The 23,056-nt window shown below is 49.5% G+C and overlaps 2 protein-coding genes and 2 non-coding genes across 4 annotated transcripts in view; 3 read left to right on the top strand and 1 right to left on the bottom strand.

The window, feature by feature from the left end:
- The first annotated feature begins 206 nt into the window (after window positions 1-206).
- Window positions 207-15,117, top strand: DKC1 (dyskerin pseudouridine synthase 1). The gene is made up of 15 exons (XM_052663683.1): window positions 207-328; window positions 961-1,028; window positions 1,475-1,561; window positions 5,819-5,910; window positions 6,105-6,289; window positions 6,923-6,987; window positions 7,276-7,402; window positions 8,193-8,323; window positions 8,770-8,913; window positions 10,206-10,326; window positions 11,471-11,589; window positions 12,178-12,281; window positions 13,011-13,089; window positions 13,732-13,851; window positions 14,171-15,117. The coding sequence occupies exons 1-15, from the start codon at window positions 313-315 to the stop codon at window positions 14,231-14,233; spliced, it is 1,521 nt and encodes a 506-aa protein (XP_052519643.1). The 5' UTR covers window positions 207-312; the 3' UTR covers window positions 14,234-15,117.
- Window positions 8,457-8,590, top strand: LOC128070670 (small nucleolar RNA SNORA36 family). The gene has a single exon (XR_008201644.1). It is a non-coding gene; the product is annotated as a small nucleolar RNA SNORA36 family (small nucleolar RNA).
- LOC128070673 (small nucleolar RNA SNORA56) lies at window positions 12,812-12,940 on the top strand. The gene has a single exon (XR_008201647.1). It is a non-coding gene; the product is annotated as a small nucleolar RNA SNORA56 (small nucleolar RNA).
- A 996-nt stretch (window positions 15,118-16,113) lies between the features above and the next one.
- The window catches only part of MPP1 (MAGUK p55 scaffold protein 1), a 32,065-nt gene continuing 25,122 nt past the window's right edge, over window positions 16,114-23,056 (bottom strand). The window contains exons 7-12 of the mRNA XM_052663684.1: window positions 22,082-22,188; window positions 21,238-21,318; window positions 20,380-20,460; window positions 19,077-19,279; window positions 18,748-18,822; window positions 16,114-16,762 (exon numbers count right to left, since the gene is read on the bottom strand). Of these exons, the coding sequence (XP_052519644.1) occupies window positions 16,586-16,762; window positions 18,748-18,822; window positions 19,077-19,279; window positions 20,380-20,460; window positions 21,238-21,318; window positions 22,082-22,188 (724 nt within the window). The 3' untranslated portion in view covers window positions 16,114-16,585. The remainder of the gene's footprint in view (window positions 16,763-18,747; window positions 18,823-19,076; window positions 19,280-20,379; window positions 20,461-21,237; window positions 21,319-22,081; window positions 22,189-23,056) is intronic.

The raw sequence follows: 23,056 nt of genomic DNA, 5'->3' as shown, positions 1-23,056 counted from the left end.
CCACGCCCACAGCTAAGCCCCGCCCAGGTGGGCTGCGCAGGCGTTCCCCGGCCGGCCCGCTGAAGGCGGGGCGAAGCCCAAGGCGCCCGCGCGGCGGTGCGAGCGCGGGCCGCCGCGGCCGCCAATGAGATGGTGCGGCCGGCCGGCGCGCGCTGGGGACTCCGCGCCGCCTCGCCCCGCCCCTCTGCACGACACGCACGGGGCGGCGCACAGGTGGGCGGGGCCTAGAGGCGCAGCCTGACGGCGGCGGGAGCCTGCAGGCGCTTCCTTGGCGGCGGTGGCCCACGCGGCTCGCGAGCTCAGCGGGGCAACATGGCGGACGCGGAAGGTGAGGGCGGTTCTCCGGTGGCTAGCAGGCCGGGCCCGGGTCGCGACCTCCGACGGGGGGAGCCGGGGGTGGGGGGTGGCAGACATCGAGGCTAGAACTGTCCGCTGGCTCCAGCCGCCGCGCCTCCTGCCGACCTTGTCGCTTGGCCTTGGCTCCACGGGGTGAGGGCGAGAGATTGAGAGGCCCCCGCGGTGACGTGACGCCATGAGGCCCAGGCCTCCCGCCGACAGGGCCTGGGTCGCGCTCCCCCGTTCTGCCGCCGTGGTCAGCGCCGCGCAAGGAAGGGAAGAGAAGGGGCCAAGGGGCTCGGGCGGGCGCGGAGCTCCCAGGCGAAAAAGAAGTTCTAGGGGCCCCAAGCCCTTGAGGACCGTCGGACGGTCCCTGACGGAACTTGCGGGCTGAGGGCCTTTCAGCCCCGCGCGGCCACGTGGTGAACCCAGCTGTAGGGGGACACGTGCGGCTGCTGTCGCGAGCCCGCCCGGCCGCTCCGGGCACTGGCCTGACCCCCCTCGCTTTCCCTACGAGCCTATACCAGACGGCCGTTTTTCAGCTGCCCTGATGCGTCCTCTATTTTCAACTCGATCGCCTTGATTTTCGGGGAAAACTCCCAATTCTTGTGTGTGTTTTTTAAGTCCTTATTTTGCCGAAGAAACACAAGAAGAAAAAGGAGCGAAAATCATTACCAGAGGAGGCTGTGGCGGTGAGTAGGAATATTTTTACTCTGCTCCGACTCAAAAGAAAGGTTTCTTAGAGGCTAGATTGCAGAAAAGAAGTGTTTCTAAAGATTTTGAAGGAACGGGGTGTCATCGTGAGATAGAAACTACAAAGCTCCATCCAGCCTAGGTCTCTGCTGTCAGGCACACTTTGCTAAATGGTGTTGCCCACAGTGACTGCTTTCCCTGAAATTGTCTTTCTTATCAGACCCACTATCCCTCTTTTCTCTTAAATTGGCTATTCCCGTCTTGATGCCGCTTCACTTATTTTTCTCAATTCTTCATTCATTTCTTCTCTTTCCTATGGAGATCTCAGTGAACAGGCATAGACACCTTGTTTTTTATTGCACAGGCATAGACTTTGGTGGTTGTAATGGAAGGGTTCAGATTCAAGTGGGGAGTCTTAACAAGTTGTGTTTCTGTCCTCTGGAAGGAAATACAACATGCTGAAGAATTTCTCATCAAACCTGAATCCAAAGTGGCTCAGTTGGACACGTCTCAGTGGCCCCTGTTGCTAAAGGTATGTGTTTTGCATCAGCTCAATGTCTGGCTTTTATACTGTTTCTGAGTATTAAACAGTTGATTAAGAATGGATCCTGGACTTAGGCAAGGCTAGATGAGGCTGCCTAAATCAGTGTTCCTCAAGGTAGTTGAGATGAAGACCCAAGGTTTTTTGTTTTTTGTGTTTTTTTTAATTTCCAGTGTACCCAACACTTGTGGAATACAGGTAAATTTTGCAACAATGTGAGACTGCTATCAAATTTTATAAACAATTCTCAATTTCTCTACTTCAGTTCAGTCGCTTAGTTGTGTCCGACTCTGTGACCCCATGAATCGCAGCACGCCAGGCCTCCCTGTCCATCACCAACTCCCGGAATTCACTCAGACTCACATCCATCGAGTCAGTGATGCCATCCAGCCATCTCATCCTCTGTCATCCCTTTCTCCTCCTGCCCCCAATCCCTCCCAGCATCAGAGTCTTTTCCAGTGAGTCAACTCTTTGTATCAGGTGGCCAAAGTACTGGATTTTCAGCTTTAGCATCATACTTCCAAAGAAATCCCAGGGCTGATCTCCTTCAGAATGGACTGGTTGGATCTCCTTGCAGTCCAAGGGACTCTCAAAAGTCTTCTCCAACACCACAGTTCAAAAGCATCAATTCTTCGGTGCTCAGCTTTCTTCACAGTCCAAATGTCACATCCATACATGACTACTTAAAAAACCATAGCCTTGACTAGACAGACCTATGTTGGCAAAGTAATGTCTCTGCTTTTGAATATGCTATCTAGGTTGGTCATAACGTTTCTTCCAAGGAGTAAGCGTCTTTTAATTTCATGGCTGCAGTCACCATCTGCAGTGATTTTGGAGCCCCCAAAAATAAAGTCTGACACTGTTTCCACTGTTTCCCATCTATTTCCCATGAAGTGATGGGACCGGATGCCATGATCTTCGTTTTCTGAATGTTGAGCTTTAAACTACCGTTTCGCTCTCCTCTTTCACTTTCATCAAGTGGCTTTTTAGTTCCTCCTCACTTTCTGCCATAAGGGTGGTGTCATCTGCATATCTCAGGTTATTGATATTTCTCCTGGCAATCTTGATTCCAGCTTGTGTTTCTTCCAGTCCAGCGTTTCTCATGAGGTACTCTGCATATAAGTTAAATAAGCAGGGTGACAATATACAGCCTTGACGTACTCCTTTCCCTATTTGAAGCCAGTCTGTTGTTCCATGTCCAGTTCTAACTGTTGCTTCCTGACCTGCATATAGGTTTCTCAAGAGGCAGGTCAGGTGGTCTGGTATTCCCATCTCTTTCAGAATTTTCCAGTTTATTGTGATCCACACAGTCAAAGGCTTTGGCATAGTCAATAAAGCAGAAATAGATGTTTTTCTGGAACTCTCTTGGGTTTTCCATGATCCATCAAATGTTGGCAGCTTGATCTCTGGTTCCTCTGCCTTTTCTAAAACCAGCTTGAACATCAGGAAGTTCACGGTTCACGTATTGCTGAAGCCTGGCTTGGAGAATTTTGAGCATTACTTTACTAGCATGTGAGATGAGTGCAATTTTGCGGTAGTTTGAGCATTCTTTGGCATTGCCTTTCTTTGGGCTTGGAGTGAAAACTGACCTTTTCCAGTCCTGTGGCCACTGCTGAGTTTTCCAAATTTGCTGGCATATTGAGTGCAGCACTTTCACAGCATCATCTTTCAGGATTTGAAATAGCTCCAATGGAATTCCATCACCTCCAATAGCTTTGTCCGTAGTGATGCTTTCTAAGGCCAACTTGACTTCACATTCCAGGATGTCTGGCTCTAGATGAGTGATCACACCATCATGATTATCTTGGTCGTGAAGATCTTTTTTGTACAGTTCTTCTGTGTATTCTTGCCACCTTTTCTTAATATCTTCTGCTTCTGTTAGGTCCATACCATTTCTTTCCTTTATTGAGCCCATCTTTGCATGAAATGTTCCCTTGCTATCTCTAATTTTCCTGAAGAGATCTCTAGTCTTTCCCATTCTGTTGTTTTCCTCTATTTCTTTGCATTGATCGCTGAAGAAGGCTTTCTTATCTCTTCTTGCTATTCTTTGGAACTCTGCATTCAGATGCTTATCTTTCCTTTTCTCCTTTGCTTTTCACCTTTCTTCTCACAGCTATTTGTAAGGCCTCCCCAGACAGCCATTTTGCTTTTTTGCATTTCTTTTCCATGGGGATGGTCTTGATCCCTGTCTTGTGTACAATGTCACGAACCTCATTCCATAGTTCATCAGGCACTCTGTCTATCAGATCTAGTCCCTTAAATCTATTTCTCACTTGCACTGTATAATCATAAGGGATTTGATTTAGGTCATACCTGAATGGTCTAGTGGTTTTCCCTACTTTCTTCAATTTAAGTCTGCATTTGGTAATAAGGAGCTCATGAACTGAGCCACAGGCAGCTCCCAGTCTAGTTTTTGTTGACTGTATAGAGCTTCTTTATCTTTGGCTGCAAAGAATATAATCAGTCTGATTTCGGTGTTGACCATCTGGTGATGTCCCATGTGTAGAGTCTTCTTTTGTGTTGTTGGAAGAGGGTGTTTGCAATGACCAGTGCTCTTGGCAAAACTATTGCCCTGCTTCATTCCGCATTCCAAGGCCAAATTTGCCTGTTACTCCAGGTGTTCCTTGACTTCCTACTTTTGCATTCCAGTCCCCTATAATGAAAAGGACATCTTTTTTGGGTGTTAGTTCTAAAAGGTCTTGTAGGTCTTAATAGAACCGTTCACCTTCAGCTTCTTCAGCATTACTGGTTGGGGCATAGGCTTGGATTACCATGTTATTGAATGGTTTGCCTTGGGAACGAACAGAGATCATTGTGTCTTTTTTGAGATTGCATCCAAGTACTGCATTTCAGATTCTTTTGTTGACCATGATGGCTACTCCATTTCTGCTGAGGGATTCCTGCCCGCAGTAGTAGATATAATGGTCATCTGAGTTAAATTCACCCATTCCAGTCCATTTTAGTTCACCGATTCCTAGAATGTCGACGTTCACTCTTGCCATCTCTTGTTTGACCACTTCCAATTTGCCTTGATTCATGGACCTGACATTCTAGGTTACTATGCAATATTGCTCTTTACAGCATTGGACCTTGCTTCTATCACCAGTCACATCCACAGCTGGGTATTGTTTTTGCTTTGGCTCTATCCCTTCATTCTTTCTGGAGTTATTTCTCCACTGATCTCCAGTAGCATATTGGGCACCTACCGACCTGGGGAGTTCCTCTTTCAGTATCCTATCATTTTGCCTTTTCATACTGTTCATGGGGTTCTCAAGGCAAGAATACTGAAGCTTCACTTTACAGACATTTACTGGTTTGTGGAGTAGTACATGCTTTACAGCATAGATTTTGATGCTAGACCCCTTTGGGTCAGGTACTGTGTGACCTTAGGCTAATCTTGACCTCTCTGAGGCTATTGGCAAATAATACCTCCTCTTTCAGAAGGCCTATTGAGGGTTGCAGGAGGTGATCCATGAAACGTGCCTAAGTGCCCAGCATGTATCACATACTCTAGAAGTTATTGACCATTTTGTTGGGTTTTTCATAAGGTAGTTCAGTAATGAATAGAGTTAAAATTTCGTTACTGACATAATGGGTGCCAGCTATGAGATTAGGAGGCAAGTTTACTGAAAGACAGGATTCCCTGGTGGCATAGATGGTAAAGTGTCTGCCCACTATGCGGGAGACCCGGGTTTGATCCCTGGGTTGAGAAGATCCCCTGAAGAAGGAAATGGCCACGCTCCAGTATTCTTGCCTAGAAAATTTGAATCAACCACTAAATAAGAGGTTAAATATGAGATTTGTTTATATAATTCAATGCAGTTGAATTTCTGCTTGGCCAGATGTGTCTACTATTTAGATAGCATCTGGTTCTCTTATTTTTACATGTTGGCAATAGTCCTACCATCATGGAATGTTCACCCTCCAGCTGGCTACCTTTGGTGCCTGAGAAAATAAAAGCTAGTCCATATTTTACGCAAAAGCCTGTGCAGTGAAGCCACATTTGTTTGTAGGACCCCAGGAGGTTTTTCTGGAGGAGGGAGAAAATTTGTTTTCTTCATACTTGGGTAATTTCTCCAGCATGTGGTGGGGCTTAGCAGTCTGCCACAGCAGATAATGGAAATACAGGAGCAAGATCCAAAACAGGAACCCAAAGGGTCGCCTTATCATGGTTCGTAGTGGTCCTGACTTAATTTTCCAGATGTTAATGGTTTATTGCTTATTTTGTGTTGTATCGTTGCTTTCTAGAATTTTGATAAGCTAAATGTAAGGACAACACATTACACACCTCTTCCTTGTGGTTCAAATCCTCTGAAGAGGGAGATTGGGGACTACATCAGGTAAGCGTGTTGGGAGCAAGCACACACTTCTTTGCACAATGACCCTTTCACATCAGTTATTCAAGGAGGTGGTGACATGCCCTCAACATATATGATAACCTGTGCCCATGGTCAACACTTGGTTTTTACTCTGCAAATTTAGTTTTCATCCGAGGCCCAGAGTTGATGACACAGTAATTTCTTTCCCAATCTAGGACAGGTTTCATTAACCTTGATAAGCCCTCCAACCCCTCTTCCCATGAGGTGGTAGCCTGGATCCGGCGAATACTTCGGGTCGAGAAGACGGGTCACAGTGGAACCCTGGATCCCAAGGTGACTGGTTGTTTAATAGTGTGCATCGAACGAGCCACTCGCTTGGTGAAATCACAGCAGAGCGCAGGTAAATCAGAGTGGGAGAAAGGACGGGGCAGCTTGAAGATGGGAAGTCTTTCTGTGTTTCCTTGCCCTTCTCCATGTGGCTTTCAGAAGTGATTTCTTACATTGGTAAAATCTTACAAACCCAATGTAAAAAAAAAACAGAAGCAAGGGATACTCTGGCTTGGTATGTGCCTTCTGTTTTCTGCCAGATCCTGATGAGGCTGCCTTGTTGGGAGTTCTGGGTGCTTTTGACAAACATGTGGAGCCAAGTGGATCTGCTTCTAGCCCTGAGGCAGAGCTGAGTCCAAGTTTGGCTGCAGGCCTGTCACTTCAGGCTCCTTGAAATACCCTGCAGCTTCTGCCTAAAATAATGCTTCCTCGTTGTCATCAGGGAAAATTCTTCTTGGCCTTGCAAGGTGCCCTCCAGACAGGCTGTCCACAGGTGTTCTTGTCCTTCTCAGCATGTTGAGAGTTGAACCTATGACATTAGGGTCTTCATTCCTTTCCTACCTCTACACCCTGAAATTTGTCTTCCTGCAAATTTGATAGAAATTTTCCTGCTTTCCGTGGCTGCACAAGATTGCGAGTGATACAAGCATATAGGAAATAACAGCAAACTCAGTGGCCACACCTGACTACTCTTGTCATTTTACAGGCAAAGAGTATGTGGGGATTGTCCGGCTGCACAATGCTATCGAAGGGGGGACTCAGCTTTCCAGGGTAAGTCTGTCATTGAAGGGAAGCCACCTGAGCCACTGGGCCAACCTGGGCAGGTGACTGCAGACGGCAGAGACACTTATGCTCATGTGCCTTCGGAGGAGAGGCTTCTGATCAGTCCTGAGCCACCCATGTGGAGTTGCAGAAAGAATCAGAAATTGAAAGGCCCTTTTTAGTGATTGCAAGAGAACTTCTGTGTGTCACTTGTGCCCTGAAACTCCTCAAATCTGCCCTTTGATCATCTTTGAGAGTCCATGCAGTAAGAGCAGTTTCGTTTGTGTTTCTTGCCAGGCCCTAGAAACCCTGACAGGTGCCTTATTCCAGCGACCCCCACTCATTGCTGCAGTAAAAAGGCAACTCCGAGTCAGAACCATCTACGAGAGCAAAATGATTGAGTATGACCCTGAAAGACGATTAGGTGGGTCCTCAGGCCTGTGGGGCACTGAGCTGACACAGAGCACTCTGGTGTTGAATGAATTTTCCAGAATCAGAATCTGGTAAAAGTAGCTGCCTTGAGCGTATGGGGTAGTTGTGGCTTGTGTCATCTCCAGTTTCACTGCTGCAGGTAGAGAATAACTGAGTTTCTCACCTGGTCATGTGTTTACTTAAAGAAAGTGAAGTCACTCAGTTGTGTCCAACTCTTTGCGACCCCATGGACTGTGGCCCACCAGGCTCCTCCATCCATGGAATTTTCTAGGCAAGAGTACTGGAGTGGGTGGCCATTGCCTACTCCAGGGGATCTTACTGAGCCAGGGATCGAACCCAGGTCTCTCCCACATTGCAGGCAGACACTTTACTGTCTGAGCCCCAAGGGAAGCCCACCCTTTTATAATAAAAGCTATTCAGTGAGTTAAGCATAGAAGAATAATTCCTCAACCTGATACGGGTATCCATAAAGAAAGACTTAAGTAAACATCATACTCAATACCTTTCTCCCTAAGGGATTCCCTGGTGGCTCAGACGGTAAAGTGTTCTGTCTGCAACACGGGAGACCCAGGTTCAATCCCTGGGTTGGGAAGATCCTCTGGAGAAGGAAATGGCCACCCACTCCAGTACTCTTGCCTAGAAAATTCTATGGATGGAGGAGCCTGGTGGGCTACAGTCCATGGGGTTGCAAAGAGTCGGACACAACTGAGTGACTTCACTTTCTTTCTTTCATGTGTTTACTTAGGAAAATATGTTCTACTTTTGTGTGTGCGTGTGTTTAGGAATCTTCTGGGTGAGTTGTGAGGCTGGCACTTATATTCGGACGCTGTGTGTTCACCTTGGTTTGTTGTTGGGAGTTGGTGGTCAGATGCAGGAACTCCGGAGGGTTCGTTCTGGAGTCATGAGTGAAAAGGTACGTCATTGGTGGCAGTTGGTTTTTTTTATTCTTAAGGAGTTGTTTTTTTTTTTTTCTTAAAGCCGGCTGATACTGAGATCTTCCAGCCCTTGGTAGAACTCTACCTACTTCCCATCCCAGAAAAGGCAGTTTCCAAAGTGTTGAGTTCAGTGCGGGGCAGCTTCCCTGTTCTGTTAATTAAACTTTGGGACATTAAAGCACAGGCTGGGGTGTGTGTGGATGGAGACTGTTACTCTCTATTCGTTTACTCCCTAGCCTACAGATATGCCTGCTTAGGTTTACTAGACCACCAGTTACAGAGGTGACTGAAAACAGACCAAAGACTAATGAGCTTGGACTAGCAGGCGAGACAAAACTGATTCAGTGTCTGGAAGTGTGAGGTCCATTTGCCTATTGGGGGTACAATGGCACTTGATTAATTTTCATGCGCGGCTACTTCCCAGGACCACATGGTGACAATGCATGACGTGCTTGATGCCCAATGGCTGTATGACAACCATAAGGATGAGAGTTACCTGCGGCGAGTCGTTTACCCTTTGGAAAAGCTGTTGACGTCTCATAAACGGCTAGTCATGAAAGATAGTGCAGTAAGTTCTGTTTGTACAAAATGGGAGCTCAGGAGAGGAGATGTGGTCCGTGGCCTGAAAATTTCATTCTATTTAAAGAGATAAAATAGGATTTTGTGATCTTAGAACCACTATTTTTCTTGGGGTTTCTTTTCTTTTTTTCTGATTTTGTATATTGGGCACTGGATTAATTTATTTTTGTTAATGGAAGTATTTATGATTAACTTTATTAAGTGAAAACCAAATATAAAGTAAATTTTAATATTGGGCCTAATTCCATGAAACATTTAGAGTAAGTAACTTGGTTCAAGAAATAGACTGTTAGTGGTACATAAAATTTGCTCTTCCATAAACTGGTAGTTTTGCATGTGCCTAAGACACCTTGGGTTTTTTTTTTTTTTTTTTTTAACTATTGCTAGAAAAAGTTGTTTTGATGGGGATAAAAGATTGAGATTAGAGAGTTGGCTAGTTCTCCTTTCGGAATCTCCATTAAAAGCTTTGTTGAAAGAAATCCCAATTTGAGGCCATAAAACCTAAACATTGTGGAGATTATCAAGCCTTTTTTCTTAGTATGCATACTAAATAATCTCATAGAAAGAAATCGTTTGTATATTTAATAATTTGAGCTTGTTCATTCATACTCAGATCTTAAACTGTATACGTTTGACTGTGTAGATGTTAGAGTTTATAATAAAAGACAAAAAACTGAAGAGGCATACCACAGTTGCCCCTATAGTGATAGAGAAAACAATACACAAGACAAACAATGTGAATGTGATTCCCTTTTGCTATGGTCAAATTAGTGGCTTCTGGGGGAATTTCAAGGGAGGGGAGAAATATGGCGAGTGAAGACAAGACCCTCAGGCGGATTGGACACCTCGAGTGTGGGCAGACCCAGGAAGAGTTGGCCTTGATATATATCTCTCGGTCCGTAAAGGACATGTCAAAATGTGTAGGATTGGTTCAGCAGGCCTTGGCAGTGTTGCTTGTTCATTCCTTTGGGGATATAATTATTACCTAGGAATATGACCTGGGAAGGTAGTTATAACCTAGCTCTGTTAGGGTGTTTTCCCTTCATGTTGAGAAATAGAGAATAGGTAAACTCTGAACAGGAGTAGTGACTTCCAGCCCTGGTTACATTTCTGAATCAACCTGTGGTGGGTGGTGGCTGTAATCCAAGCTGCATGGCAGCCTGTGGATGCCGTCATGCCTCTGGCATGGGTAGGGGGTGCTGCTCTGGCCCACTGCGGGGTGGGGTGGAGGGCAGGGGCCACCCTGTGATGGGGGCACTCATGGGGCCATCATCCTGCCAGGTGAACGCCATCTGCTACGGGGCAAAGATCATGCTCCCAGGTGTCCTGCGCTACGAGGACGGCATTGAGGTCAATCAAGAGATCGTGGTCATCACCACCAAAGGGGAGGCCATCTGCATGGGTAAGAGGCAAGCGGCCCTTGTCCGCTCTGCACCATCACAGCCAGGCTCCCTTGGAGGGCATGCCCGAGGACTGGCCTCGTGGGGTGACCGAATGAATCCCTGTGTTCCTTGGGGTCTGTGGGGTGGTCGTAGCCCAAAGGTCCAGTTCGGACAGGCATGTGTGAGAAGGGGTCAGCGGGGTTTCCTCTTGTCTCACCAGCTGCTGTTAGGAGCCTTGTCTCAGTGGTTTAGCTCTCCAGTAAGAGAAGAAATCATCAACAGGTGGGGAATAAAGGTGGTAACTGCGGAACCTTCAGTCCGGTCCCTCTGTGCAATGCTAACTTGCGCAACTTTAGCTACTGTTGGATTGTCCCCGTCTGAGCTCCAAGCATGACATGTATGTCTTTGGGGTTCGTTATCGAGGTGGCCCTTCCCCTCTGGCTGCTGGCCACTCTGTGGCCACCTTGATTGTGCATAGCTGGAAAGGGATCCTGATGACACACTTTATTCCTGGTGTAAATAATGCACATTAAAGAGCTTTGGATGTATCGGCCTGGCCAAAAAATGGATTTGGATTTTTCTGAGACGTGTAACTGAAAAACGCAAACGTTTTGGCCAGTTGAATACCTCTTAAGAAGTCTCCTCTGAAGATGTCCAACGCATAGGTTTTGATGAGTGTGATTAGTATCAGTATTGTTTTGCACTTGATAAGTGGAACATGATTTCACAGGCTGTCTTCCCCTGATGGTGGATTTTCTCCATATGCAACTCTCCGCAATGGAAACCTCAAGGCAGTAGAGCTTAAGAGTTTTATTTCCACAATGAGATTATTTTCTAAAAAATCATCTATCTGTTTGGCTGTGTTGGGTGTTAGTGGCGGCACACAGGATCTTTCGTTGGGCTATGCGGGCTTCTCTCTGGTTGTGCGTGGTCTCACTGCTTGTGGCACCCTGGCATAGGTGCCCTGTGGCATGTGGGATCTGAGTTCCCCAACTTGAAATTGAACCCGTCCCGTGTATTGGAAGGTGAATTCTCCACCACTGGACCACCAGGAAAGTCCAAGCTTACAAGTTTTCACGAAGTTTGTAAAACTTGTATAAAATGGCAGCATTTGGCCTCATTGGTTATCAAGTCTTTCCTTTTATCTCTTTCCAACGCCTGCAGCAATTGCATTGATGACCACAGCAGTGATCTCCACCTGCGACCACGGCATTGTAGCCAAGATCAAGAGAGTTATCATGGAGAGAGACACTTACCCTCGGAAGTGGGGTTTAGGGCCGAAAGTAAGTAAGTGGGACTGGGCCTGTGCCCTGCGCAGCATTGTATTTTGCTTTGTTGAATACTTGAGCAGCTCTTGGTGTGTCTCCACTGCCATGTCCTGGCATCGTGCCAGGCTCTGGGAAGTTGGTGCTGGTTAGAAATGTGCCTCACTTGGACCTGAGGATCTTTAGGCTAAGGGGATCGTAAATGGACCTCAGTCTACTTGCACCACAGGGTGGTGACTTTCGGCATAGTTGAGGGCCCTGTGAAGGGGTGTGGCAAGGTCCCTGGCACCTTGAGTCCACCATGAGGGCTTTGGCCTGGTCAGGGAATCGGGGCAAGGGATCTCTGCTAGAGCCACTCCAGTAGAAATACACGATGTGAGATATTGAGGTGAAGCGGGGAGGGAAGCATCTGGGGCCGCTGGAATGGCAGGTGGTACAAATGAGACCACGGAGGCTCCCAGGAATACAGCAAGCCCTTTGAAAGTCCCATGTCTGCACCCGTGGAAGAGAAGGTGAATTCCGAGTGCTCTGCTGTGTGTGTGTATGGTTATGAAACCTGCTTTGCGTCAACACTATTGTAACCTGGACACCCTGCCGGTCCTCCAGGCAAGTCAGAAGAAGCTGATGATCAGGCAGGGCCTTTTGGACAAGCACGGCAAGCCCACTGACAACACACCTACTACCTGGACGCAAGAGTACGTCGACTACAGGTGAGAGTGGCTGTTGGCCAGCCCCGCAGTGGACAGGGGACCTGCCTGGATGCCGGGTCCCTTGATGGCAGGGGAGGAGGGAAGGGCGTGGAGCTCCGAGTGCTGGATGCCGCCTCTTGGCCACTCTGGTGAAGACCTCAACTTAATTCAGTTCAGTGGCTCAGTTGTGTCTGACTCTCTGCAGCCCCATGGACTGCAGCATGCCAGGCCTCCCTGTCCATCACCAACTCCCGGAGCTTGCTGAAACTCATGTCCATTGAGTCAGTGATGCCATCCAACCATCTCATCCTCTGTTGTCCCCTTCTCCTCCCGCCTTTAATCTTTCCCAGCATCAGGGTCTTTTCAAATGAGTCAGCTCTTCACATCAGGTGGCCAGAGTGTCGGGAGTTTCAGCTTCAACATCAGTTCTTCCAATGAGTACGGAACCAGATATGGAGGAAACGTGCTCAGGGACGGGCTGTTGGGACTCGCCTGGGGGGCTGGCGCTGAACCCCAGCTGCCCTGGGCAGGTCAGGGCATTGGACCCCGCACAGCCAATGGTTATCCCTTGCCAGCCTGGCTTGTGGGACTCTAGATGGAGTCAGGCTGCGAGTGGCAGTGGTGAGCTCTTCTGTCTAGCATCAGTATTCTGATGGTGGCTTTCGACTGGCTGGATATGCCTTTGTGCAGCTGGGCCTCTGAGGACAGCAGGTCTGTGACACTTACCCTTTATTTCTGCTCCTGTCGTAGCAATTCTGCCAAGAAAGATGTGCCACCCAAAGCAGTCAAAGCCACGCCAGTAGTTGCTGAGGTAGTGAAAACCCCAAAGGTGAGTGGTGTGCCGTGCTGGCTTTCGAACACTCCACCCAGCCCCACCAGCTGCTGGTCTGTTGTGTCTGTTGGGGGCTTCTGTTAGCCTGGGGGTTAGACCAGCCTGGGCTGCTGGCTGAGCTCAGGCCACAGCTGTGGAACAGAGTGGGGTTGACGAGTGGCAGGAGCATGTTGGAATCGAGATGGGGACACTCGGGGCCAGGCAGAACTCGGCAAAAGGCCAGTGAACACCTGTGCACGTGGTGGCTTCAGGGCTGGGGGCCACTGGCATCAGATGGCACGGTGGCTTGTCTGTTACTGCGGGTGGCACCGAATGTCCTGGAAAGGGCTTGCCATGGAACCTGGCAGGTGGGGTTCCTAACCCACCTGCCCCCTCTGAGGGCTCCCGGGAGCACCCCAGGGAGGAGGCGGCCTTTCTGTGTTGCCCTGGCACTCTGGCTGTGCCCTCGGCTTCCTGGCCTTCAGGCATGACAGTCTCTGAATGCCTGTTAAACCAGGCCCCTTCAGGGGTTTTTGCAAACTTCCTGTTGGATCCCATCAGGATCCTCTTGGACTGGCTCCCCACCTTTTGTGACTCACTGAAAACGTTCTCGTCCACATTGGTCTCGGATCTAATGTGCATCCGTGGTCTCCACCTTAGCGGAAGCGAGAGAGCGAGAGTGAGGACGCGTCCCTGGCGGCTCCGCAGGCAGTCAAGAAGGAAAAGAAGAAGAAAAAGAAGGAGAAGGCCAAAGCTGCTGTGGAGAAGCCAGGAGCTGGGGTGTGTGCAGGCAGGCCCAGGACCCGGGCGCCCCTGGGTCCCTGAGAGGGGAAGGCATTGCCCACTGCCCAGGAGGGAGGATGGGATGGACCCAGGTTTCCTAGCATCAGCTCAGTTAGCATTCTGTGTGTGGTGGGTTGGGAGGCTGCGGAGCTGGGGAGTGTGAAAGTGAAGGCATCAGTGAAAAACTTAGGACAGTGATCCACAAGATTGATGTCACCCAGGACATCCAAGTCATGAGCATCACCTGGTTACCCCAATGGGGTGGGACTGGGAAAGTGGTGGTGCTTATGAAATGCTTGCTTGCTTTTCCTCCTAGGACAGTGACAGCACCAAGAAGAAGAAGAAGAAGAAAATCAAAGTGGAAATGGTCTCCGAGTAGGGGCAGCCACGTGTGGCACAGCGTCCAGGTGGGAGGAGCCATCAAAGCCTTATTGTGAACCTGGAGCTCCATTGGTCCTCGAGGGAGGGGACCCGAGGTCCCCAGAAGGGTGGAGAGGCTGGCATGTGGGAGCAGCTCACGGAGCCCTTGCTGACGCCCCCTGGGATGGCCGCCCCATCTTGTCCTGTTGTAAGGACCCTGGTGAAGGGGGTGGACTGGGCGTCGTCTACTGCTCCGCCCAGGAGACTCACAGCACCTCCCCTGCAGACCCAGCGCTGCCCAGTGCCCACCCACGGCTGTTTCCCGGGGCTGGCTGACCATCCTGGGCCTCTCCCAGTTGGCTTCTCCACTTCCCTCGTCTAAAAAGTTTCTAAACAAAAAAAAGGCGGTTCCACAAAATGGTCTAGAGCAAGTGAAAAAAAAAAAAAACAGAACTGAACCATGTTATTGAGGGGATAATCTTTTTTTTTTTGCCAGCGTGCTAAGGACAGCGGTCTCGTGTCAAGAGTTCCCTCGGTCACCTGGATTTCCTTTCCAGGTGGAGGCCTGGCTGAGGGCTCTGGCACGCTTGTCTTGTACACTCTTTCCATGCCCTCCCGTGTACACTTCACAGCTTGTACATATACACACCACCTCAGGCGCCTGACTCCACCTGGCTAGTTATGTTTGTGAGCTCAGTTCCCCCCCCAAAAAAAACCATTCCTCTAGGCTTTGTTTTACTCCTCCGTTCCTTTCCCTGCTGGGAGAAGGTTGTAATTTTTACTGATTAAATTTCCTTCTGAAGTTTTTTAAGTATTCCTGTTGGATTTTTCTAATTGTTGATCTACAAGTTAGCAGAACAACAACAAAAAAAGACATGGCAATTAAAAATGTAGAGATCTTTATGTCCTAGTGGAAATGTGGTGCTTTTCCCTTTTTCTGTGTCTGGTAACATTTCCCTTAGGGCCTGGTGGCATCTTCAAGACGGGATAACCGCCAATTTGGTGATCTCCACAATCAGAGAGGAGGAAGGTTCTCCGTGTTTGTGGCAGGCGGGAGGTGGGGGACAAGGGGTTGTTTAGGCACCTGCAGACACATCTGGGCTCAGACACCCACGCCAGGAGCCGCCAAAGCTTGTGCTGATGGCCAGGGAGGTGATTTGGAACCAGAAACAGTATGTGGAGTGGTGGGGAGGGGCGTGCCAATGCAGCAAGGGTCAGGGCCACGTTCCCAGTGATGGTTTCTGGTGGCCTCCACTGCCCGGGACCCTTGAGAGCCACCTGGACACGCCAGCCCAAGGCTGGCTTTCCCCTGCCCTAGGCATGCCAGGACATAATGCCTCCAGGAAGCGTTCATGGTGGGTTTCCATCCAGGGTAGGACACTCTCAGGTTCCTGTACATGGACACCAGCGTCATGTAAGTCTTAAGGGTACAGCTGCACCTGGGTTCCTGAGAGCCAATGGAGGAGTTTATTCTGGGGATGTTACCTTCACCCGGGCAGTTGGTCTGGGTGTCCAGAATGCAAGAGAAAGCTAAAAGGGAGTAGCTTTCAGGAGGAAAAAAAAAACATCTGGTAGGTGTATCAAAATCAAGTCCAAAGCAAATGAAAGCAAAGCAGTTCAGAGCACGCTCCCCCTGCCAACCCCCCTCCCCGGAACAGAATGTAGAGTCAGTCCCTTTACACTTTGGCTCCCAGTGTGTCTTTCTACACCACACACGTGTTCATGTGCACGTAGACACCGCCACCTGCGCCCAGAAATCCAGTTGAGCCTGACCTCTAGGCTTAAGGTCGTCGCAAGCTTGAGAGAGACTTCAGAACACGGGAGCGGCATCTCCACACCCCAGGGGCTTGGGGCGCAGCTGGGAACCAGAAAGTTAAAAGGCACAAGCTCACTAGCATTTTAACACAGCAATACTTTTATTGCTTTTGAGGGTTTCCCTAGAGCAGACCCATCCTATTGCACAGCTGTTTGATTTGGCAGGGTAGAAAGTCGCAGTGACAAATGCTGTCTTTAAAGACACATGAAATGCCTAGTGTGACCAAAGGTAAACGGGGTGCAGGCTTCAGGGGGCCAGGGGGTCCATTGCTTTTCTTCCCTGTGGGCACTAGCTGTGATCAGCAGCTGCCTTGGCCGAGTGCTTCTGGCCCTCAGTGTGCAGGGATACTTTGAAAATCCTGCTCCGTCAGGAAATCAGCCCAGCCCTTCAGAAATGTGAAGAAGACGACACCCACCGGCCTCATGAGGAGGAGACTTGTAGAGAGCTAGAAGCTGACACAAAGCTAGTGAGCCTGTGGTCTTAAAACAGCAAGGCGGGGTGGACTTCCAAAGGCTGAACAGGGGCCCCCAGTCACTCCCCACTATGGTGCAAAGCTTAGTAAACCCAGGAGACAGGCACCCACTGTGGGGAACGGCACGCCTGGTCAAATGCTTCTTGCAATGTCTTCAGGGTTTCCTCAACGCTGTTATTGACCAGCGAGAGGTCAAAGTAGTGCGCATAATGGATGCGGATGGCCTCTGAGTCCTTCTGCAGCTGCTGCAGGGCGTCCGTCTGTGGAGGAGAGAAGGTAGAGGCCCATGGATGGAGCAGGCTGCGTGTGCCCTGCCTGGGAGGTTCAGAGCGGTTCAAGTGGAGGCCTTGATCGCCGTGCCCGCCACCCAACTTTGAATCACGTGATCACGTGGTAAAGAATCTGCCTGCAATGCAGGAGACCCTGGTTCAATCCTTGGATCAGGAAGATCCCCTGGAGAAGGAAATGACAACCCACTCCAGTATTCTTGCCTGGGAAATCCCATGGACGGAGTAGCCTGGTGAGCTACAGTGCACGGGATTGCAAAGAGCTGGACACGACTGAGTGACTTTCATTCACTGAAAAAAAAAAAAAACCACCTAAAACCCTGAAGCCCTTGCCTGAGAATGTTAATGGGCTGGGGTATGCAGAAGTGCTCCCTGAAGATGTCTCAGTAGCAATAAACATGAAAGTGAAAGGCAAAGTGCAAGTCGCTCAGTCATGTCCGACTCTTGGCGACCCCATGGACTATACAGTCCATGGAATTCTCCAGGCCAGAATACTGGAGTGGGTAGCCTTTCCCTTCTCCAGGGGATCTTCCCAACCCAGGGATCGAACCCAGGTTTCCTGCATTGTGGGCAGATTCTTTCCCAGCTGAGCCACCAGGGAAGCCCAATAAACACTAAAAGGCCAAATTGAGGGGGGGGGGGGCGCAACTGATACTATTAAGGGCTAATGACCCTCACACAGAGTTCCCAGAAATTAATAAGGCCAGTGACTGAACAAAAATAAGCTCAGGAGCTGACCAGGTAGTTCAGAGAAAAACAGACAGACCTGGCCCTTGGGAGTCTAGACAAGATGCTTTACCACTTCCAGTCAAACACCCAAGTTCAATGAGATTCCACTTCCCCATTCAGCAGACTCCAAAGATGAAAGTGCAGGACATGCTCCTGAAACGGGGGCAACTCCCCCGCCACATCCAAAATTCCCAACACGACGCCGCCTGCAATCTTCCCACAGACAGATTTGTACATGGGAGGCACACGCACAGAATCATGGATTGTCATATTGATGCTATTAAAAGTTTTAAACCTAAATAGCCGTCAAGAAGGCAGTGAGGGAACTACAGTGAAGTCACTCACTCGTATCCGACTCTTTGTGACCCCGTGGACTGTAGCCCACCAGGCTCCTCCATCCATGGAAGTTTCTAGGCAAGAGTACTGGAGTGGGTGGCCATTGCCTTCACCAGGGGATCTTCCTGACCCAGCAATCGAACCCGGGTCTCCCTCATTGTGGGCAGACGCTTTACCATCTGAGCCGCTAGGGAATACCTAGAGAACTAAATAATTCAGCTAAATCCACATGATGGGAGACCACAGCTCCTGAGAAAGGCCCAGGAAGGTCTCCACAGATGCGTTCAGTGAAAAGCAAAGTGTCTGCAGCGGGGTTTGGAGCTCGTTGGCTCTAGGGACCCAGGAGGCTTCCCTACATGGTCCCCCCTCCCCACAGCACGACCCCTGTGGGCCTAGGGCCACATATGTCCAGGGTCCCTGTCCCCCACATTTGCCCCTCTTAAGCCCACCATCCATCTCTGTGCTTCTGGAACAACGGCCTGGCTAGTGGGTTAACAACTCCCCATTGAACAGAAACTCCAAAACTTTGGCCACCTGATGCGAGGAGCTGACTCACTAGAAAAGACCCTGATGCTGGGAAAGACTGAAGGTGGAAGGAGAAGGGGACAACAGAGGATGAGATGGTTAGATGGCATCACCAACTCGATGGACAGGAGTTTGGGTAGACTCTGGGAGTTGGTGATGGACAGGGAGGCTTGGCGTGCTGTGGTCCATGGGGTCGCAAAGGGTCAGACACGACTGAGCAACTGAACTGAACAGACTGGATGCATGTGCTCTGTCTTCTTGGCCTCAAGGGCAGGAAGACAACAGCAGCTAAGACGTTGAGCTCTGCTAGCACCCTGCCAACCATATGTCGGGTATCCCGCCCCCCTGCACAGACCCTACATTCCCACCTGAATGCCTTGGTCAGTGGGTGCAATGAACACAATGAAAGGTGAAAGTTCTGCTGTCCGAACGATCTTCAGGGTCTGGGGAAAAAAAACGGAGTAGAGGGAGGGAGAAGAGAGGGGAAAAAGAGTCAGCGGTCACAGCAGACCCCTGGCAATCAGCATCTTAGGGCCTCGCCAAGGCCAGGACTGTCTCCGGCATGGCTGGTCCAGCTCTTCCTCCTGGTGACCCCAGTGACAGCCCGTGAAGCCGGGGTGCACATCCTGCAGGTCCCCCTGAGCTGTGCTCTTCAGCACCATGCTCTCATCTGCTCCGGCCTCCCCCACTGACCCACCTGAGGCTCGATGTCCAGGATGGCAACCTTGCCCTGCTTGTGAATCTGGTGCACGGTCTCGAACTTGGTGCCAAACATGTTGCCCTGGTAGCTGCCAAACTCCAAGAACTCATTGGCAGAGATGCTCCGCGTCATCTCCTCCGTGGAGATGAAGTGATATTCCTTGCCATCTTCTTCGCTCTTCCTGGCTGGCCGTGTCGTATCTGCACCCCGAGAACCCCGATCAATCCCTGAGCCACTCGGGGGCCCCCCTCCGTGGCTCCCGGGGGCACAGACCCTGGTGTCGCCACTGCCACCCCAGCTGCCTTTAGTGCAGGGGCTTCTGATTCAGGGAATCTTCTAAGGGCTTCCCTGGTGTCTCAGACGGTACAGCATCTGCCCACAAAATGGGAGACCTGGGTTTGATCCCTGGGTCTGGAAGATCCCCTGGAGAAGGCAAGGGCCACTCACTCCAGTACTCTTGCTTAGAAAATTCCATGGCTGGAGAAGCCGGGTGGGCTACAGTCCATGGGGGTCGCCAAGTCAGATATGACTGAGCGACTTCACCTTCTTATTAGGATCCTCAGGGCCTGACTCAAGAAAATGAAGTGGGCCAGGAACACGTTTAAATGCTCCAGAGTGAGCGCCCATCCTCCTGCAGTCATAAAGTTGCCTCTCTCTCCAACACCAACCCCAGGGACACAGAAGCTGGAAATCTTTGCAGAGCAGATCTGCAGAGACTTCACAGGCAGTCCAGTGGTTAAGACTCCACCCTCCAATGCAGGCTGGGGCACAAGCTTGAACCCTAGTCAGGGAACTAAGATCCCACGTTCCATGCAGTGTTGTGAAAAAATTTAAAAAATAAAATCGATCTGCAGGCTATATATAGTCTGGATTTCTGGGAAGCGCACTGAAAGTCTCCCTTCTTTGACCCAACTTCTTCTTACTTTCACCCACTCTTGTGAACTCAGTTTGCATTTTAAGTTACTGAATGACCCTAAGTGCCACTATGTCCCTTATGCAGACCAACAGCATGACTACTTTGTTAGTTGCAGCAACTCTAGGGGCAAATTTGTACCTTTCCAAATGATCTTTTCTTTTGATCATCAAATGTTTGGGGGAAAAAATCACAAAGAAGGGACTTCCCTGGCCATCTAGTGGTTAGGGCTCTATGTCTTTGCTGCTAAAGCATGGGTTCAGTCCCTGGCCAGGGAGATTGGGATATCCCCAGCTACGTGGCATGGCCAAGAAGGAAAAAAAAAAAAAAAACACAAAATGACAGACCACTCTGGAACCATGGCCCTCAGGCCCCTGAGCTACTCACACGGGGCAGGGTATGCAAACTTGTCCGGGTTCTGGCTGAGCAGGGCACTCTTGATGTGGCTGCGGCCCACCCCGCTGGCTCCTGCATGGACAGAGACAGGCATACAGATCAATGCTTCCATTTCTTTCCCCAGAGACAAAGACAGGGCTAGAAAGAGGACTAACACGTGGGTTTTCAACTCTCAGAGCCCACGATCAGTGACAGGTCAAAGCAAAGTGCATGGGCTTCTGAAGGGCTGGGGTCAGGAGGATCAAGGGTTTCAGGGCCTGGTGTCCTGATGACAATTCAGAACACAGCTGTCGTTTGTATATAGGAGCTGGCTACCACAGGGCATTTTCGGTTTCTTTCTGAAGGCTATTTGCCTTCCTAGATTCCCCCCAAATGAATGGAACAGACTTTTCCTGCAAGTTTAAACAGATCCTCTAACCAACTAACCTTTTCCTTCTAGAGACAGGGAGGACTTGCTCCACTTCAAAGAGCCCTGAATCCTTTTCTGGAGAATGCAAGCATAGGCCTAGAGCATCCCTACTGCTGGCCAGACAGATAAATCACCTAAAAGAATTAGTTGCTGAAAACTGTATCAGGTTTACCCTCTCTAGCAACATGAACCAAGGTGAGTCCTGGTAAGGACACAGTAAACTCTTAAATCTGCTCCATATGGAGGCCCAAGACACCCAACTTCTTGCTTCCTTTTCTTCCTCACTGCCCCCTACTTTTTTTGGAGGAAGAGAGTAGGGAGAAGGCATGGAGGTAGGTTACATGCTCCAGGCAGGGAGGCAATGGAGGTAGGGTACATCCTGCAGGCAGGGGAACACAAACAGAAATGTCGTGTCCAGCAGCAAAGCAACAAGAAGATACCAATGAGAACCAGGGTCTTCCTCTTGAACGCGGGCAGCCGAACCACTTCCTCGTAGGAAACAACATCCAACTGGTCAAAAACTAGGGACAAAGAAAAGCAAACCAAGGTCATCCCAGAGCTGGGCAAACAGGGCAGACTGAGATCAGCCAGACAGGCTCGAACACTGGTGGGGACAACTGCGGGTGGGACTGACCCTTGATGGTGGGTGCCCCTCCTTGGGGTCTATGTCTTGGTTTTCCCAACCCCCTGCCACTGAAACTCAACACAGCTGTCGGTCAGTTCTTTGCACTCAGATTTTCTGTAAGCTTTTGGCCCCAGCTATCTGCCCTACCACCATCATCTCCCCAGTACCGCCTGTACTGGCCTTTGTCTCAGGGGACGTGAGTGTCATCCTGACTCTGATCCTGCTGCCTCCCATGTCACACAACTGCCCTCTGTGGCTCCATGGAGACTCCTGACTTGGTAGGTGCTTTCAGGTCCTGCGATTTGCTCCTGTATTTCTCGAACATGCTCCCCGCAGGAAGGAGGCATTTAACAGACAGTAGCTCAGTCATGGATGATTCTTCCTTTCTTATCTACAATCTGCTTGTGCCCACAGCAGGTAAAGAACACAGTCAGAGTTAGTTCAGGAAAACAGGCCGCTGTCTGAGGTGGCTCGAACCCTGCACTGGGTCATACTGATGTCGGCTGATGTATTGAGAAAGGTCTGGAAGGCGGTCAGGGTGGATCCCTAGGGGGAAAGTGTGATGAGCAGCCTTCCTCCCACATGCCCTGACTGTGTGGAGCCAGGCAGAGGGATGTGGTCATAGGAGACCAGGAGCAGCGGCGAGTCGGGGAGCGTACTTGCGCTGTGCTTCGCCAGGTACTTGTCTTTGTACTTCTTCTTTTTCCCAAAGGGGCTGCAGCTAGGGGCCTCACTTGGAGCAGAGTGGGCCCCACTCGCCACTCGCCTGGAGGGAAGATACAACAGAGGACATCGGTGGCTTCTTGGTGCAAAAGCCCTGGGTCACTTGCCTGTGAGGTCCCTCTACATGAAACCCCTAGAACCATCTGCCTCCGGCCCTTTCTCTCAAGGCATTATTTACAATAGCCAAGACGTGGAAACAACCTATATGTCCGCCAACAGATGAACGGATGAAGATGTAACATGTGCATATGCACATGTGAGCATACACACACAGAGGAATATTACTCAGCCATTAATAAAAAGAATGAAACGCTGCCAATTACAATAACATGGATGGGCCTAGAGAGTATTAGGCTTAGTGAAAACTCAGAGAAAAACAAAACTTTAAGTTATCACTTGTACGTGAAATCTAAAATATAAAACGAATGAATGAATAAGACAAAACAAACAGACTCACAGATATGGAGGAAAAACTCGTGGTTACCACTGAGGAAAAAGAAGAGGGAGGGGCAATATAGGCGTAGAGGATTAAGAGTTATCAATATAAAAACTGCTATGCATAAAATAAATAAGCTACAAGGATGTATTATATAGTATAGGGACATACGGCCGTTATTTTATAACTTTAAATGGAATATAGCAAATCCCCTGGCAGTGCAGTGCTTAGAGGTCTGCATTTTCACTGTCAAGAGTGTGGGTTCAATGCATGGTTGAGCAACTAAGATCCTGCAAGCCACACGGTGCAGCCAGTTTTTCTTGGGGTTTTATACTTTCTAGTCTAACACTTCAGTCTTTAATCCCTTTTCTTTTTGTAAATGGTGTGAAAAAATATTCTAATTTTATTTTGTAAAGTAAATGTAGTTGTCCAGCTTTCCTAGCACCACTTATGGAAGATACTGTCTTTCCTCCTT

This window comes from Budorcas taxicolor, chromosome X, assembly GCF_023091745.1.
Source record: "Budorcas taxicolor isolate Tak-1 chromosome X, Takin1.1, whole genome shotgun sequence".
Classification (NCBI taxonomy): Eukaryota; Metazoa; Chordata; class Mammalia; order Artiodactyla; family Bovidae; genus Budorcas; species Budorcas taxicolor.
Note: the sequence above shows the minus strand (reverse complement) of the source record. Positions and strands in the feature narration are given on the sequence as shown.